Raw genomic sequence first — 18,038 nt, forward strand, 5'->3', positions numbered from 1 at the left:
TATTTATGTTTTACATAAATATTTTAAATTGTAATATAATTTTTTTAACTGTGAATAATTTCTTTATAAAATTATTAAAATTTAATTTAAAAAGATAAAAGAAAAAATATTATATATATATATATATATATGAGAAAAAAGTGTTAGTTTGTGATGGTGGATAGATAATTTGTTTAACTATATAAAATGTGTATTTAAATGAGAGAATAATTATAGTATAGAATTTGTGTAATTAAAAAAGTGTGACGTTTACCTCTAAATTGTGTATTCTAATTTATATTTATATTTATATTATATAATAATATAGCAATGAAAATAGAATTATCCCTATTCATCTCAAGCATTTAATATTTATATAATCACTAATTTACTAGTACCCTAACAAGTAAGCTGAACCATGTCTCATTTGTCATTAATAAAAATTCATCACAGGACAGAGAAAACAATGACCTCAACCATTAATTATGGAAAGTAAACAAGAATAATTAAAAAATGATGTGTATTTGGCGCGTCATGTAGAGGAAGAAGTGTGCAAATTACAGTTGAAACTTGAAAGAGAGGATATGGGAGTGGCAGTGGAAACATGGCAATGTGGCCTCCACTGCAGATCCTTAAACCCTTTCCTCTCTCCTCCCCACCCCAAGCCACCTTTCCGCCACAAACCCACCACCCTCCGGCTCCGCCACGCCACCCACCACTCCCTCCTCCACGCCCTCCACGTCTCCTCGCGCTCCGGCGACACCCTCCTGGCGAAGAGCGTCCACGCCACCCTCCTCAAACACCCCCAAGACACCCACCTCTCCACCGCCCTCATCACCTCCTACCTCAAACTCCGCCTCTTCCCCCACGCGCTGCGCGTCTTCCTCTCCCTCGCCTCCCCCAACGTCGTCTCCTACACAACCCTAATCTCCGCCCTCGCACACTCCCGCCACGCGCTCCACCTCTTCCTCCGCATGACGCGCTCCCACGTCATCCCCAACGAGTACACCTACGTCGCCGTTTTAACCGCCTGCACCCGAACTTTCCACTTCCAATTGGGCCGCCAGCTCCACGCCGCGGCCCTCAAAACGGCCCATTTTGAGTCCCCCTTCGTCGCAAACTCCCTCATCGCTCTCTACGCAAACCACGCCTCCTTCCGCGTCGCGCTTAAGTTATTCCACCAAACTCCAAACAAGGACACTGCGTCGTGGAACACTCTTATATCCTCTGCGCTGCACCACTCCTTATACGACACCGCGTTTGGCTTATTCCGTCAAATGCAAACCACGGATGCGTTTAGCGTTGATGATTTCACGCTGTCCATACTTTTCTCCGCGTCCGCTTCGTTGGTGGAGGGTCAACAAGTTCACGCGCACGCTGTTAAGTTAGGCTTCGAAACTTGTTTGAACGTTGGGAATGGACTTGTAGGGTTTTACACCAAGTATGGAAGTATTGCTGAGGTGGAGTCCTTGTTTCAGGGGATGAGAGTGAGGGATGTTATCACTTGGACTGAGATGGTCACTGCTTATATGGAGTTTGGGTTGGTGGATTTGGCATTGAAGGTGTTTGATGAAATGCCGGACAAGAATTCGGTGTCGTATAATGCAGTTTTGTCTGGCTTGTGTCGAAACGGAGAAGGGTTAGAGGCGATGGAGTTGTTTGTTAGAATGGTGGAGGAGGGTCTGGAGTTGACGGATTTTAGTTTGACTAGTGCTGTGGATGCTAGTGGATTGCTTGGTGATTACAAGGTTTGCAAGCAGGTTCATGGGTTTGCGGTGAAGTTTGGGTTTGGATCGAATGCTTGTGTTGAAGTTGCGTTGCTTGACATGTACACGAGGTGTGGGAGGATGGTGGATGCTGAGAAGATGTTTTTGAGATGGGAGTTGGAGGAGTTTAGCTCTGTGGCTTGGACAAGCATGATATGTGGCTATGCTCGGAACGGGCAACCGGAGGAGGCCATTTCTCTTTTCCACGTTGGTCGATCGGGTGGGAAGCTGATTATGGATGAAGTTACGGCGGCTACGATGCTTGGTCTTTGTGGAACTGTTGGCCATCTTGATATGGGTAAGCAAATCCATTGCCATGTTGTGAAGTGTGGCTTGGGATGTAATTTGGAAGTCGGAAATGCAGTTGTTAGCATGTATTTTAAGTGCGGGAGTGTGGATGATGCAATGAGGACTTTTAATGATATGCCTTGTACCAATGTGGTTACGTGGAATACTTTGATTTCTGGCAATCTTATGCACAGACAGGGAGATAGAGCATTGGAAATATGGATGGAAATGCAGGAGGAGGGCATAAAGCCCGATCAAGTTACGTTTGTTTTGGTAATTTCAGCTTACAGGCAAACTGACTCGAATTTGGTTGATGATTGTCGTAGTTTATTTAATTCAATGAGAAGTGTTTATCAAATCGAGCCCACATCCGAGCATTATGCTTCCTTCATCAGTGTTTTGGGTCACTGGGGTCTTCTGCAAGAAGCACTAGAAACTATCAATAAGATGCCTTTCAAGCCTTCTGCTCTCATTTGGCGCTCATTGCTTGAGGGTTGCAGACTGCATAAGAATGCAATGATTGAAAAATGGGCGGCTCAGAATATTCTTTCTCTAGAACCTAAGGATCCTTCCACGTTTATACTCGTTTCAAATTTGTATTCTGCTTCTGGGAGATGGGATCGCTCTGAAATGGTGAGGGAGAGTATGAGAGAAAAGGGGTTTCGCAAACACCCAGTTCAAAGTTGGATCATTTCTCAGAAGAAAATACATACATTTTATCCTAGGGATAGATCACACACACAGGAGAAAGATATATATAGAGGATTGGAGATTCTGATCATGGAGTGCCTAAAGGTTGGATATGAACCTGACACGAGCTTTGTTCTCCATGAAGTAGAGGAGCATCACAAGAAAACTTTTCTATTCCATCACAGTGCTAAACTTGCAGCAACTTATGGGATACTGATGACCAAGCCCGGAAAGCCTGTTCGGTTAGTAAAGAACATCCTTCTTTGTGGGGACTGCCATGAATTCTTAAAATATGCATCTATTGTCACAAAGAGGGATATATTTCTGAGAGATTCTTCTGGATTTCATTGTTTCTACAATGGCCAGTGCTCGTGTAAGGACTGCTGGTGAGACGCTGTTTCGTCCAACTGGTCATCATCATTCATTTCAGTGATGTTTGCTGAATAATTTTGTAAGTTGTAGGATAGTAATGTTATATAAGAGTAGTATGAAAGAATTTTTTTATAGATGTTATACTACCGAATTTTGTGGCACCAATCATGTGGAAGAAAGATGTTCATTACAAATGCTTCTGTAAAATAATTAGGAATTAGAACTGCACAGCCTTCATTAGAACAAAGATGTATTTCCTAGTTTACTGAAAACCTTCACCGTGTATGATCTGACACAGTTCCGGTATTTACCAATTCAACTGGGTATTCTGTCCGGGTTTCGACTCTTGAAAATTTTTACTCCAACTACATGAAATTTTAATGTTCATATAACTTCTTTTTTATTTTATTTTTTATTTTAATTCTAATTCATTACGTTAGTGTTCTTTGTTGTGTCTTCCTGCTGTTTTATTGTATGTACACGCTCGAGTAACACCAGCTTAATTTGTTCTTGCATGAAAATCGAACAAAATTCAACCTATAAAGAGGCACTGACTAACGTAGTTAGTGAGAAGATACTCGGGTCCTTTCATCATATGAATATTGATACATACACACCTTAATATTGTAAACATTTGCGCTTAATTATTTTGTTATATTTTTTTATCTATCTCGTCTTATCATTTCATGTATCTTATTATTATTATTTTTTTTATTTCTTTCTTTCTCTAGGTGTAAATGAGAGTTAGGATGTCCACAAAGTAGTTTCGTCATCATATTGTATCCAATAGTTGGTGATCAATAAGTTAATGTTTTCTTGGTTTTGCTCTAATTTGATTCGGAGGAATTGATAAATACAATTTGATTGTGAAATTAAATACAAAAAACTCGAAAGACGATTGCAAAAAATTGTATAATTTTCACATACTCGAAATAATAATATTATTTATTTTACAACCGTTAAATCGTATCTAATAAGTTACTCAGATATTAATTATTTTTTAACATGTTTATTTCCATGATTATTTAAACAAACACGAAAGTTAGATGTCCACCCACTTCTTTTCTTGGTTGTTAAGTTCATCAAGGTGCATGTATATATAATATATTAAAAATTAATAAAAGAGCTCATCAAGGTGCTACTGGAGCCCAAACTGATGGATAAAAGTGTGGAAAATGACCCCAATTTGGTGGTTTGGGTTTAATGTCCAATATAAAAGGAGCTGGAAATTTGGAAGGCCCATGATTTTTTCACCCCTTATTTTTTATCTTCTCATCCCCAAATATTTTTTTGGTTTCTTTGAAATTTCTATTGTACTTCTCTCCTAACAACCCCTCCCCCCACTCTCCAAGCACCTTTCAGCTTTCACCGCATTTTTTTTCAAACATCTCACTTTTCTTTTATAAGCATTGCTTTCTTGCCCTTCATTACATTTTCTATGTGTGTGTTCGCGCTTCTAATCTTATCTTTGGTAGTTTTTTTTCTTCCACGTATATCTGATCTGATGTAAACCAATTCCCTTTATGGCAAGATATGATGGAAACTAGTTTTCATTGTGTATCTTTGTAAGATACCAAACATAATGCCAAATGGTTCCGAAGCTTCAAACTTGTAAAATATGTTGGGCTATATAGAGCAAGAAGTAAAGAATACTGGGATTTAGAATGAGAAGTAAGCGTGTTGGGCTTAAATAGATTTGAATTTTTGTTCTTTTTTGTGTGGATAGTATACGGTATGATAGCTTCTATTTCATGATTTGCGTTTGAACTTTGAAGGAACTCCAAACACACCTTTGGTTTCGCATTAAAGACCCATGAAAAGGATAAAGGATAGATATAATAAGAAATTTGTTATTTTTCTATCAAAAAAGGTTTTTTTAAAATATTTTTTGCTTTGTATATTTACTTTCTTCCCTTATATAAAAATGGATACTCTTGGGTAACTGTGTGCATATGAAACACAATAATACATCCATATCTTTTTTTACCTTTTTTCTTATTACAAGCTTATCTCCCTCTTTGTATGTTCTCTCACATGGTATCAATATAAACGCTTTGTGATCCTTCATCCATGGCTTCTGCCACCAGCACTATTTTCGTTCCTCAAACCTTTTCCTCTACTATATCCTGCAAACTAAGAAATGACAATTATCTTACCTGGATGCACCATGCTAAAGCCACAATCAAGGGTTTCCAACTCAAGAAGCACATTCTTGGTATTTCCATGATTCCTCGTGAATATCTTAGCAAAGAGGATCAAGCAAAAGGAATAGTGAATCCAGAGTATGAGAATTTTGAGCAACAAGATAATCTTCTAAAATCTTGGCTCTTGGAGTCTATGGAGGCAAAATTCAAGGTCTATGCGGTTGGATGCGAATGGAGATATCAAATTTGGGATATTCTCAAAACTTATTTCACTTCACATACGCGGGCTCGTATCAAACACCCAACTTTGCGAGATTCAAAAATAGGGTTCAATCAATGACTATCTTGTTCAAATCAAATAGATTGTTGAAGCCCTAACTTCCATTGGTTCATCGTTGAGTGTTGCAGAACGCATTGACGCCATCGTTGATAGTCTTTCTGAAGAGTATGATGGATTTATCACATCATGTATCACTAGAGCATATTCTTATACTATATCAGAAATTGAGGCTCTTTTGATGTATTAAGAAGAGCGATTAGAGAAACGCAAACAATGTCATGTTAGTCTTATTCAAGCAAATGTGGCACAAGCCCAAAATCACTTCAGCAAAAATTCTTTGAACTATAATAAATGATGAAATCAAGGATGATCTCAAAATCGTGGAAGAGGTTGTGGTGGTCGCTTAAATACTGGTAACTCTTCAAAAGGTCGTGGAAACAAAGTCGAGTATCAAGTGTGCAGAAGAATTGGACATACAAGTTTTCATTGTTGGTATCGTTTTGATGATAATCTTATTGAACCAACACTTGCATCCAATTCTGATTCTTCCTCCACTAATGATTAGAATATGAAAGTCATGGTTGCCTCTGCGAATGATCCTTAGAATGTGGATGACACTTGGTAGCCTAATACTGGTGCTACCAACCATCTGGCACATGACCTCAGTAATCCTGTCATTAAATCATATTACACTGGTAAAGATTCTGTTTTCATAGGTGATGGTAATAGCCTAAAAATTACTCATACTAGTCACTTTATATTACATCCCAAGAATAGTACTTTTCATTTCAAACTCAATAATTTATTTCATGTTCTTGATATATCCAAGAACTTTATCAGCATCTCATAGATATGAGAATTGTGCACATATTAAGCTGTGCATATACTCATCAACAACAAGACTCTGTTGAGTGCAAGCACATGCACATCACTAAAGCAGGATTGACCTTACTTGTTAACTCATGTCTTCCTTCTCAGTTCTGGGAGGCAGACAGCCTTTACTATTGTTATTTTTACTATCAACAGGCTTCCTTCACCCGCGATAAATTACAAGTCACCATATAAACTTCTCTTCAACAAATTCCCTGATTACTCTATCTTCAAATCGTTTGATTGCACTTGTTATCCTCATCTCAAACCATTCAACAAACATAAAATAGATGAGGTTTCAACCTTGTGTTTTCATAGGCTATAACTTTAAACATAAAGGATACAAGTCCATAAAGGTAAGCAGTATATTCTAAGACATGTTATTATATTTGATGAGCTTAACTATCCTCTCAAAACTGATACTCAATTTTTTTACAAAACCAATTCCTCCCAACATTCTATGCAACCTACATCTCCGTCCCAAATATAGAAACATAAGAAATTGAGACATAGACGTGAATTGATGCGCATTATCTTTGATTACGAACGCGGTTTCGAATTTATTTTCTGTTTTATTCATAAAATGAAGTTAACTCCTAAAAAGTGGATGTTAGAATAACCAGCTAGTAATCGTTAATTATTTACAAACTGACCATATGGGTTATTTCAGTTAACTAGATGAATATCAATTAAATATCCAAACTATATGTTTGATTTTCCCTATTTAGCCTTCCACAAGAAAGATTGTGTTGACCACATGATCCGATAAAGAAGATCTTAATTCTTAACCCAACAGACAACAGTTTCTTAACAATAAATACTGTAGGATAAAAACGGGGCATGTACTTGTTGCTGTTAAAATTTGGCAACTAGCCAATTCTTTTGGTTTGTTTGTGTTGGAATACCTTTAATAATATAATACAAAATGGCATAGATAGATTAAGTTGAGAATGACCTCCACGCCACGGATCTGTGTGTTACGGGGAAATGGAAAATTACTTCCCTATGCTTTATATTATTTATGGCACCCAACTTCGTTTTAAGAGACCTCACGTCCACTCTCCTGCGGTGCCGTTGCGTTATATATGCATTCGCCGCCACACCGCAAAACGCAAAACTTCCTTTATTTGTTACCGTCTAATTCTTTTAACTTAATCAACAACTTTAATTACTTGATATATATAGCTGTGTTAGAAAGAGTTTTACGATTCATATAATAAGAATATTTTTTAATATAAATTACTCCTATATAAACTAAAAAATTTATAAAATCTTGGTATCAAATTTGATTTTTACTTATATATATATAAAAAGAGAAGATAGAAACGAATGAGGTATTTTGGTAACTCGGAAATACTCAAATATTTTTGCTCATAAATCGATAAATATGCAGTCAACATGGAATAATAATAATAATATTTTTGGTTGGGCCAAGTCTCACATAACATGGAACTACATTCCAATATGTTTAAAACGGTGTATGAAACAAAGAAGCTGTCCCGTTTCCGTTTGATGACGTATATATCTGAATCATAATATATAAAAGACTAGAAAATAGAGATGATGGAACAAAAACGAGAGTTTGGGTATAATATAAAATTAATATGCTCACACATGTCCACCTAATTCCAATATAGCATACAGATAGAATTTTACGCCATTTATTTATTTTATTATCAGGGTTGTGCAAAATAATGGAGGCTACGATGGTAGCATCCAATATATATATGCATCGGTGTATTGGTGTTTCACTTTTAGGAATAATTTTGAAATTATTTAAGTTTCTTTATTTAAATAGATTAAAAAGTTATTGAAATTTGAACGACGGGTAGATCACCATGTTGGTTCCTAACTAGCTTTACTTCATTATTGAAACAAAAAGTTTGTTCATATGTGTGATTCTATACTCATTTGTTTCAACATAGTAATACTTGGGTATATTGAATACTATAGATATATAATTAACCTCTCTTTTAATAATTAACATGAAATAAAGAAATTTACTACATGTCTCTATTTATTTTTTATATGTTGATGTATATATCATAATAGTTAATTATAATAGAAAATATACACATTTACATTGGAACTTATTTCTTAAAGATATACTATTATTATATCATATAATAGTTAATTATAATAGTATCTAAATAATATTTTTTAAAAACACAATATTTATTAAAAAAACGTTACTTCAGATTATTTTTATCATAATCATCAGTTCTCTAAAATTGCATTGATCTAAATTCAATTTTATCAATACTGAGACTTGACTTGATTTTAAAATATATGAAATTTAAACACACATTAATATAACTTAAATTAAAGATATTCTTGACGAAAAAAATTAGATCTAATATAATTTAAAAATAAGTTTGAATTATATTTTGAATCATACCAATTCAATCTAATTTCATGTATTTTCTTTTAAATTATATCTTTAAATAATTATGTATTAATTATTGACTTGATAAATTATATTTTATTTAATATGATATTATAACTATAATAATATTATTTATTTTAAAATATATTTTATAAAATATATTTGAGTTGAAGTTATATATATATATATATATATATATATATATATATAATATTATGATTAATACATTATATCAATAAGTATACTCTCATATCGTAATCAAATTAAATTTGAGGTAAAAAAAGAAAAAAACTATCAAAATTTCAGATCGAATAGAAACATAAAGAAACTTGTCCCAACCAGTTTTGTTGACATTATTCCTGACAGGAACGACTTTTACTTTTATATATTTACTCTCAATGATTAATATTTCCTCTTCTAATTGGATTCTCTGAACGCCCTAATTGTACCTATTTGCATAGACAAGTGAAACATAAAACAATAGTTTTTAGGGTTAATTAACTAACCTTTTCACCCGTCAACTATTTCAAAATTTAGTTTAATTTTTATATATAAAATATTTTGTTCATTTTTGATCCCTTATTTATTTATATTCATGTTTATTTATATAATAATAGTTACCAAGTGCTATTGTAAAAAAAAAAAAGAAAAAAAAAGTAATAATAGTAACTAAGTGCTTATTTGTGAAGAAATCACCCTTGTATTACTTCTAAAAATGTTTGGGAGTACCGTAGTAGTGTAGTGCTTTAAGTAATATTTTATCACCACTGAAATTAATTCTTCTCGATCGTATTAATGACGTTATTTGATTTGATATTTCATTTACCGTCAACAATAAAGTTCCATACTATTCTCAGTTATACTTATTCGGAAGACAATATCGACATCATGTGACTAAAGTAGTCTTCATTAAATGTCATTTTATATACGATATGCAAAAAACAACGTATGCTTACATGTAACATGTATTAAAAGTTTTTCTTAAAATATCATTACTGATCATATTTTTGTGTCGTCTTTTAAATTTTGAGGAGAGAGATAGTAAATTAGTAATATGGTCATATCGCTATTTTATTGCACAACATCAAAATAAGAAAAGAAAAATAAATATGCTAGAGCTCATTTATAACAAAGTTTAATCCCTTGTAACAAGATAATGTCGCACTATACACTCATTCAAAACAAGAAGCTGCTGATCTGTGTTTGTGCTTCAGTTTATGTGTTGAGAAAAAAATATTCATTTTGGGACATTTCTTTATTCATTTTTCACAATTATTTTTTAGCCTAACCTTTTATACTTGCGAAAAATAGGATAAACCCAAGTTTTATAATTAATTTCTACTGTAGATTAAAACCTTGGACAGCAACCTGGTGTGCGTAAAACCGTGAAGTTATTGCAGAAATGGTAATTAAGAGCATTAAAATTTTATAAAATCACTTCATGCCTTCACCACTACTCACGCTGGTGAAATAAATGGGAGGTGCCATTCATCAGAGTTATGACTTGTGTAATTACCGTTTTGCTCCTCATTCAATTTCTCTTGCGTTTTACTCTCAATTAGTAGTACTATAATTTTATTTTATTTCCATTGGGACAACCTTTATCTTTGATCGTCACTCTATATTCAAATAATAATTAAATTTTTATTTATACAATACAGTTACCTTAAGATCTAAAAATACATGAACTCATACATATTATTCTAAATTCCACACTATATCATGCTAATGGTTCGATGAATACACGGCTACGTTAAATATTTTAAAAGAAATCTGATCATAATAATTTGGTCTGACCGAAGCAAAATTGATTCTCTTATACACGACATCTTGTAAAATAATTATTCGTATGTCATTGTCTGCCTGATAATGAATAATAAAATTACTAGTCTTACTCGTATAATTTTTTTTCTTTCTTTGTAAAATACTACTATAAAGACAAATTTAATAGCGTACGTCCTCCATTGACAAATACTATTCAATGACTCATTCATTGTCATCTGCACCCAAAACGACACGTTTGAAGTGAAAAGAAGTAGCAAAACGAGACGTGTGGAGCAAAACACCTGGCATGGAAGAAAGGCAAGAATGAGTGAAAACTAAAGAGGTGATATAATAATAAGTGTATCGGTGAGTTGTTGGTAAAATAACAGAAGAAAAGGGTAAAAAGGGAAATCCAAAAAGTTGCATGCAAAAACTCGGATTTTGAGGGTAAAGTATGAGGACGCTTGGCCTGAGATGGCACCCATTTATTACCAACACTTCACCATCCTATTCCTCTGCCACCAAAACTCTTTCTTTCTTTCGTTACAAACAAAACGAAAGCATATATGAGTTGAGTTCTCTTCTTCTGCTACCAATACCGCAGTGTATAGCTAGCTAGGTACAGAACAGAAACGAATACTCCAATGGGTGGTAGTGGTGTTAGATGGGGTCAAGACTCATCTTCATCCATGAAGCTCTTGTGGTTCATGGTGCCACTTGTACTCGTTGCAGGCCTTATTTCTATATTTGGTCCTAACCCTGCTACTTGGCTTTTCTTTGCAAATCCACCTCTCTTATTCAACTCTGTTACTTCCTCTTCTTCAACTACCCCGTCTGAGGTGATGCAGAGAGAAGGCTTGGTGGTGGTGGCCGTGGATGCTCACGGTGGCGAGAGAGTTATCTCCGATGACACTGACTTCAATCACTCCTCCACTCCTCCATTTTCTGTTCAGGCCATACCAACACCTCAACAACATGTAAGAGCTTTGTTATTTTACGAATTTTTTAACAATAAATAATAATTAAACCAGGGGTGGAAATGGAATAATTAGTAGTGCTATGGAAGCTTTTCTGATGGAACTATTTATGCAAAATATGTCAGATGATTGTTATATTCATGAAGAAAAGAATGTACAGATAGAAAGAAAAGAATGTAACTAAACCCATTCATGTTTCTTTTGAGTTCCCTCTGAATTCTCAAACATGCAATTCTTTGAGAATGTTACCGACTAAAGACTACTTTAATTGACCTTTTCTCTTTAATTTTGCAGAAAAGCTAAAAAATTTAAATCAATTGTTTTTTTTAATTTCCTTTTGAGAGAGATGCTGTTACATAAGCTCACTATGTTTTATAGTAAATTATAGAATAAGGGGAGACAATTCCTCAATTTAATTATGTTAGTAAAGGAAAGGAAAACATCCTGCTTATAGTTGTTGTTTCTGTTTTCCCAGATTGAAATTGTAAAATGAAGATGAATTTGGAATGTTCCCTGTGTTGAGTAATTAAAAATTAACATTAAACTAAACCTTACGTTTTCGTCTACGCACTGCTATTATATTATCGAGATAGTATCATATATTTGCTTTATATTTCATCTTTACGAGACATCTTTTTCTCGGCGAAATGGAAGGATTTTTTAAATAATGCAAATTGCCTTATCAACTCGGATGTTGCCTTGAAATCGTTGCCTGAGTGTGGCGATTCAAGGAGTTATTTGCGGATTTAAGGATTTCAGAATTAAAATTTATGATTATTCTGTTCCTTGTAGAATAGTAACTTTGTAAATAAGCAAAGAAATGTGAACCCCCCCTGCCTTTGAGTTTTCACTTTTCAAGTATTTTAGTTGGTTTACAATTTGTACTTTGTTTCTACAATTTACTCCAGTAAATTGGACTTTTGGAAGGTTTACAATTATTTGTTTGTGTTTATCTTCTTGTATTATTTTTTTTTTTGTTGATAATTTTCATTTTAGATAGGAATTAATTAGTTCAGCTTATACATTCAAGCCCTGCACATGAACCAATGATTACGAAAGGTTTGATTTAAAAAAAATTAGTTGTCAATTTCCTTTTAAGAGAAGCGAAAAGACAAGGGAGGTTTGGTTAATTTCTGATGTATCATATTGAATCGGGTTTAGTTAGAGCATTCTAACATGGTTGAAATAAAAATCTTATCCATTTGTGAGTTTTAAATAAAGTTGATGCTGACCCATCATTATATTTAACAGAACAAGGATGAACAAAATATTTCCCTAATTTTGCCAAATTTGACTCCCGTGAACGAGTCCTATGTTCCTCCACCAGAGAGGCCAAAGCTGCAAAGAAAATTCAGCATCTTAGATAGAACCGAAGCTGGTCTATTACAAGCACGAGCTGCAATTAGAAAAGCAAGAAACGAAAATCAAACACAAGATAAAGACTATGTTCCGGTTGGACCAATGTATAACAATGCTAATGCATTTCACAGGTACACAATGCACTTCCTCGTTTTCAATCTTAGAAAAGTAACATTCACAATTGGGACCTTGTACTTTATAATTAACTTTTTTTTTGTTGGTAATTGGTATGATAGGAGTTACTTAGAAATGGAGAAACAGTTCAAAGTATTTGTCTACGAAGAAGGGGAGCCTCCAGTTTTCCACAATGGACCATGCAAAAGCATATACTCAATGGAGGGAAATTTCATCCATGCTATTGAGATGAATGAGCAATTCCGAACAAGGGATCCCGAGAAAGCACATGTGTTTTTCTTACCTTTTAGTGTAGCAATGTTGGTCCAATTTGTGTACGTACGTGACTCTCATGACTTCGGCCCCATAAAAAAAACTGTCACGGACTATGTCAACGTCATTGCAGGAAAATATCCCTATTGGAACCGAAGCCTTGGTGCTGATCATTTCTACATTGCATGCCATGATTGGGTAATTATGTCATTCTTACTTATTGTTGGAACAATTAAATTAATAATATATGGTTTAAGGTATAAGATAATGTTGTACAATTGTTTTTCAGGGGCCAGAGACTTCACGTTCCGTTCCTAACTTGCAAAACAATTCGATCCGTGTGCTGTGTAATGCTAACACCTCTGAGGGATTCAAGCCTTCAAAGGATGTCTCTTTCCCAGAAATCAATCTCCAAACGGGTTCAATAAACGGTTTCATTGGTGGGCCGTCTGCGTCTAGACGTTCACTTTTGGCCTTCTTTGCTGGTGGGCTTCACGGCCCAATTAGGCCCGTTCTTCTTGAACACTGGGAAAACAAGGACCAAGACATGCGGGTTCACAAGTACCTCCCGAAGGGTGTGTCCTACTACGATATGCTGAGGAAGAGCAAGTTCTGTCTTTGTCCTAGTGGGTACGAGGTGGCGAGTCCCAGAGTTGTCGAGGCAATATACACAGGGTGCGTCCCAGTGCTCATTTCGGACCATTATGTCCCTCCGTTCAGTGATGTTTTGAATTGGAAGTCCTTTTCCGTTGAGGTTTCGGTGGAGGACATTCCCAAATTGAAGGACATTCTCTTGAGTATTTCTCCGAGGCAGTATATAAGAATGCACAGGAGAGTGGTGCAAATTAGGAGGCACTTCGAGGTGCATTCTCCTCCCAAGAGATACGATGTGTTCCATATGATCCTTCATTCTGTTTGGCTTAGAAGATTGAACTTTAGAGTCCATGATGATCAATAACTCCTACGCTGATTAACAAATTAGTTTCTGATTCGCAATGTAAGATGGTGTGAAATGTGAATGTGTGATTCTTTTCCTGTATTCTGTAAAATTGTCAGAAGTAAAAATAAAATATGTTTTTTCATATTCGATGCCAGTAACTATTTTTTCTTATTACTAATTAGGTCAAAGATGTTTGCCATATCTTATAATCTTAATTATTGTTCCACCAAAAAAATTGGTTGTGATGTTTAGTTTTTCTATTGAATAGAGTGGATCACGGCCAAGGAATGTTTGAAGGATGGATATGTGGGTTAATAAATAAAATTTAGATAATTACTATCACAATCTAAGAGATAACTTTGTACAAAATAAAACCGATAAAAATCAAATTTACTTGATTTTAAAAATAAAAAACAATAAAATTAAAAAAAAAAACGAAAATCAAACATACTTCAAATTATTAAGAGTACAAATAAGTCTTAATATAGCATGTCTTGCCATATCCAAATAACCATTCACTCTATAAAATAACATATTTGAGCCTTCACTCTATGAAATAAAATATTTAAGCACCAACGTTATATTTACATTTATACATTTTTATTTATTATTTTTAATGTAATAAAAAAGTTGGTGATTGATTCTGAATTTGTTTGAGTTCGTATCTTAACCTAAACTTAATTTCTTTTATGAAAAGATTGTGGTTTATAAAATTAATTTTAATTTTAGCCGAAGGTGGGAAGAATATATATGATTTGGAAATAAATGTAGGAGGAAATGTCATACAACAAATCTCTATATTTAAATATTTGTGTCGAAAATATAAAATGAAGAAGAAAAAAAAAGATGCCAGACAATGAATTCAAGCAAGATGATTGAAATAGAGAAAGATATAGCAATTATTTGTGATTGTATAAAATAGTAGGCTTTAAAGGGACAAAAGAAAAAAAGAAGAAGAAGGAAGTAGCATAAATAAAAATGTTAAAATGATATGCGAGTACAATAATGCTATACGCCTATACGTAAAAATATTGGCGTAACCCTGATTAATTAGAGAAAAAAATGTTAAAAAAAATCAATAAGGTGATTAATTTGCACATATTCAAATTAAGGAGACACTTGGAGAAGGCACTAGTGAAAAAAAAAATAGATAGTATAATTTTTAGTTGCGTAAAAAGGCAGAGGAAAACTAAGAATTACATTAAAGTAAATATTAAGAGATGTTTCATGGTAAAAAAAAAAAAAAAAAACTCTAAAGATTTGGGTTTTAATTTAATCAAATAACATTTCTTAGTCATGCACCCTTTTTTAGTTTACCGTTATCATCAAGTCTCTATATATCTTCTAGTTACAGATAGAAAAAGAAAATAAAAAACTTTTGCACTATTTTTTTTTTTTTACTTTTATACCTTGGATTGAAACTTGAATTCTCCTTGAAGAAATCTTCAATGGAGGTGAAGCCTTAGAAGGAGGTTCGGTTACTTCCTTTTGGATGAAGAAGTTTAAGGAACCTAGGCTAAGGTTTGAGGAACTTTGGAGAGAACTTAGGAGGGAAAGTTCTCCATGGTTTTGAGGAAGACTCTTGATGAGAGAAATCTGATTATTATTTCTCAATTTGCTCAAAAGTGATTACAAATGAGGTATTTAGAAATATATAGAAAAAGAAAGCTTGTAGGAGAAGCTATCCTTAACCATGGTTCACTAGGAATCATGGTAGAGTTAGCTTTAACTCCTACGATTTAGGTAGCTTCTAGGAGAAGCTAACCTTGACCATGGTTCACTTAAGAACCATGGTAAGGTTGGCTTAACCTCCCTTGGTTTAGTAGCTTGCAAGGCAAGCTTCAAAAACCAAGAGGAGGGGCTTTAGAAATCCGGCCAAAGGAACACATGTGGGCTAGGCGGCCTTGTTCTCAAAATGCTCCATGAATTAATTTGAAAATCCTTGATTTGGGTTAGCTAGGTTCATCATATGATGATGAGGCCTAGCTAATTCAAATCTATAAAAAATTAGGAGCAAAATGAGTCCAATATACAAAATTTTGCCTAGGCCCAACTCAGGCCCAATTTCTAAGCACACTCCCTAGCTTTGCTAAACGTCACCCCCTTTTCCCTACTGAAAAAATATAAAATGAAAGTATCAACTAGGGAGGTTAAATGGAGCTAAACTCTCCAAGTAACCTACCTTAAAAACAATATACAAACACTAGGAAAAAGCAAGTAAAGTGCCTTACAAATACAAAGGCAAAATAACCTATACAAGAGACTACTATATGTACAAACAAATGAAAAGGTCTTTAAGATCATCCCATTCCTCTTGGTTCTTTTAAGATATCACCTCTTGGATTCCTTGGCCTTGGCCATAGTCTATCATCCCCTCCCTCTTGAAAAGGATTTGACCTCAAATCTCGAGGGTCTTCATGATTATTGGCCACACCTACAAATATATAATAAAATTCATTAGAGGTGATATTCTCAACAAATAAATGTGAAAGGTATATCCTAGTAGGAATCCTTTCACGGAACCTAAAGAAATCTATGATACTAGACCTACTAATATAATGACTAGGATCCTCTCCTAAACATAGACTAGGTATATATCTAAATCCTAAAAATGTGCTAAAACTATAACTATAGCACACTAAAGATTTAATCCTAAAAATTAAAATATCTTGCCTAAAGTACCCTATGTGGAAACCTAGGCACTTCCTAGAAAATAAGGAAAATACTACTAAGAAATTTCCTAAACAATTTTGGATTATATTATTTGTTGGATAGTTATGAAAAGAATTTGTCATAAGGAACCTTGAAGGTTCATATGTTATATCCAACAAATAATATATTCCATAAATTGGGTGCATTATTGACACAACTAAGGTAGGACAAGTCCTACAAAAAGGAAGACTATCTACCTCGGGCACCACCAAGGAAGTAGCATGAGAAGTATAACTAAATGAAGTCCACTTCTCCTTCACAAAATCTTGAAGTTGAGATTCTTTTTCTTTAAAATTAATGGATTTGTGAATCTCTTCTTCAAGACTAGTGGCAGCGTGAGGGTAAGAGTTAAGGTCTTTATGAATAAAGAGAATAGTTTTTATAGGTTCTTTAGTGATAAAGCAATTCTCTTTAGACATAATTCCCTTAGAGGATATTTCTTCCTCTTTACTCTTCCCTACCTTTTCTCTTTTTCTTTTGTTTTTCATTTGTGCTTGATCCTCAGCCACTTGTTGAGGTGAGAGAGGATAAAGTACAAATTTCTTTTCCTTGTGAGTGAAAGAAATTTCATTAGTAAGACCATTATGTATAGTTTTATTTTCAAATTGCCATGGTCTTCCTAACAAAATATGACAAGCTTCCATTAGTACTATATCACATAAAGCTTGGTCCTCATACTTCCCAATGGAAAACTTGACCTTCACTTGTTGGTCAACTACTATATCACCATCCTTATTAAGCCATTGCAAATGATAAGGTTGAGGATGTGGCATAGTAATTAGACTCAACTTTTTAACCAACCTAGTGCTACAACAGTTGCACCATGAACCACTATCAACAATGAGAGAACAAGCATTGTTTAAAACATTACATCTTGTATGAAAGATGTTCTCTGTGATAGGGTACCACTAGGTTGATTATGAAGGATTCTCCTAAGCATTAGGAGCTCTCCTTCATAAGGATAAATTGGCTCCACTTTGGATTTATGAAGCTTTGTTTCAACCTCACTCTCACTAGAAGAGGAGGTGGTAGTCTCTTCTTGACTACTATAAGTGTCATGCCCCCTTAAGATCATGACTTTCTTTGTAGGGCATTGAGAAGCAATGTGGCCTCTCCCTAGACAC

The 18,038-nt window shown here is 34.3% G+C and overlaps 2 protein-coding genes across 2 annotated transcripts; both read left to right on the top strand.

Annotated features, from left to right (window-relative positions):
- The first annotated feature begins 420 nt into the window (after positions 1-420).
- On the top strand, positions 421-3,448 carry EMB175 (Pentatricopeptide repeat (PPR) superfamily protein). The gene has a single exon (XM_020358309.3). It carries the CDS (start codon positions 564-566, stop codon positions 3,111-3,113), a length of 2,550 nt encoding a protein of 849 aa, XP_020213898.2. The 5' UTR covers positions 421-563; the 3' UTR covers positions 3,114-3,448.
- A 7,532-nt stretch (positions 3,449-10,980) lies between these two features.
- Positions 10,981-14,344, top strand: LOC109796956 (putative glycosyltransferase At5g03795). The gene is made up of 4 exons (XM_020356822.3): positions 10,981-11,516; positions 12,768-13,006; positions 13,112-13,460; positions 13,552-14,344. Exons 1-4 carry the CDS (start codon positions 11,184-11,186, stop codon positions 14,218-14,220), a joined length of 1,590 nt encoding a protein of 529 aa, XP_020212411.1. The 5' UTR covers positions 10,981-11,183; the 3' UTR covers positions 14,221-14,344.
- The last annotated feature ends 3,694 nt before the right edge of the window (positions 14,345-18,038 follow it).

The sequence above is a fragment of the Cajanus cajan genome, chromosome 6 (genome assembly GCF_000230855.2).
Source record: "Cajanus cajan strain Asha chromosome 6, NIPB_CcT2T_4, whole genome shotgun sequence".
Taxonomy (NCBI): domain Eukaryota; kingdom Viridiplantae; phylum Streptophyta; class Magnoliopsida; order Fabales; family Fabaceae; genus Cajanus; species Cajanus cajan.

Bases quoted from the DNA above. Each gene is read 5' to 3' on its own strand.
- LOC109796956 (XM_020356822.3), top strand. From the start codon at position 11,184: ATGGGTGGTAGTGGTGTTAGATGGGGTCAAGACTCATCTTCATCCATG. The intron at 13,007-13,111 runs GTACACAATGCA...TTGGTATGATAG, and splicing joins AATGCTAATGCATTTCACAG to GAGTTACTTAGAAATGGAGA. The intron at 13,461-13,551 runs GTAATTATGTCA...ATTGTTTTTCAG, and splicing joins ACATTGCATGCCATGATTGG to GGGCCAGAGACTTCACGTTC.
- EMB175 (XM_020358309.3), top strand. From the start codon at position 564: ATGGGAGTGGCAGTGGAAACATGGCAATGTGGCCTCCACTGCAGATCC.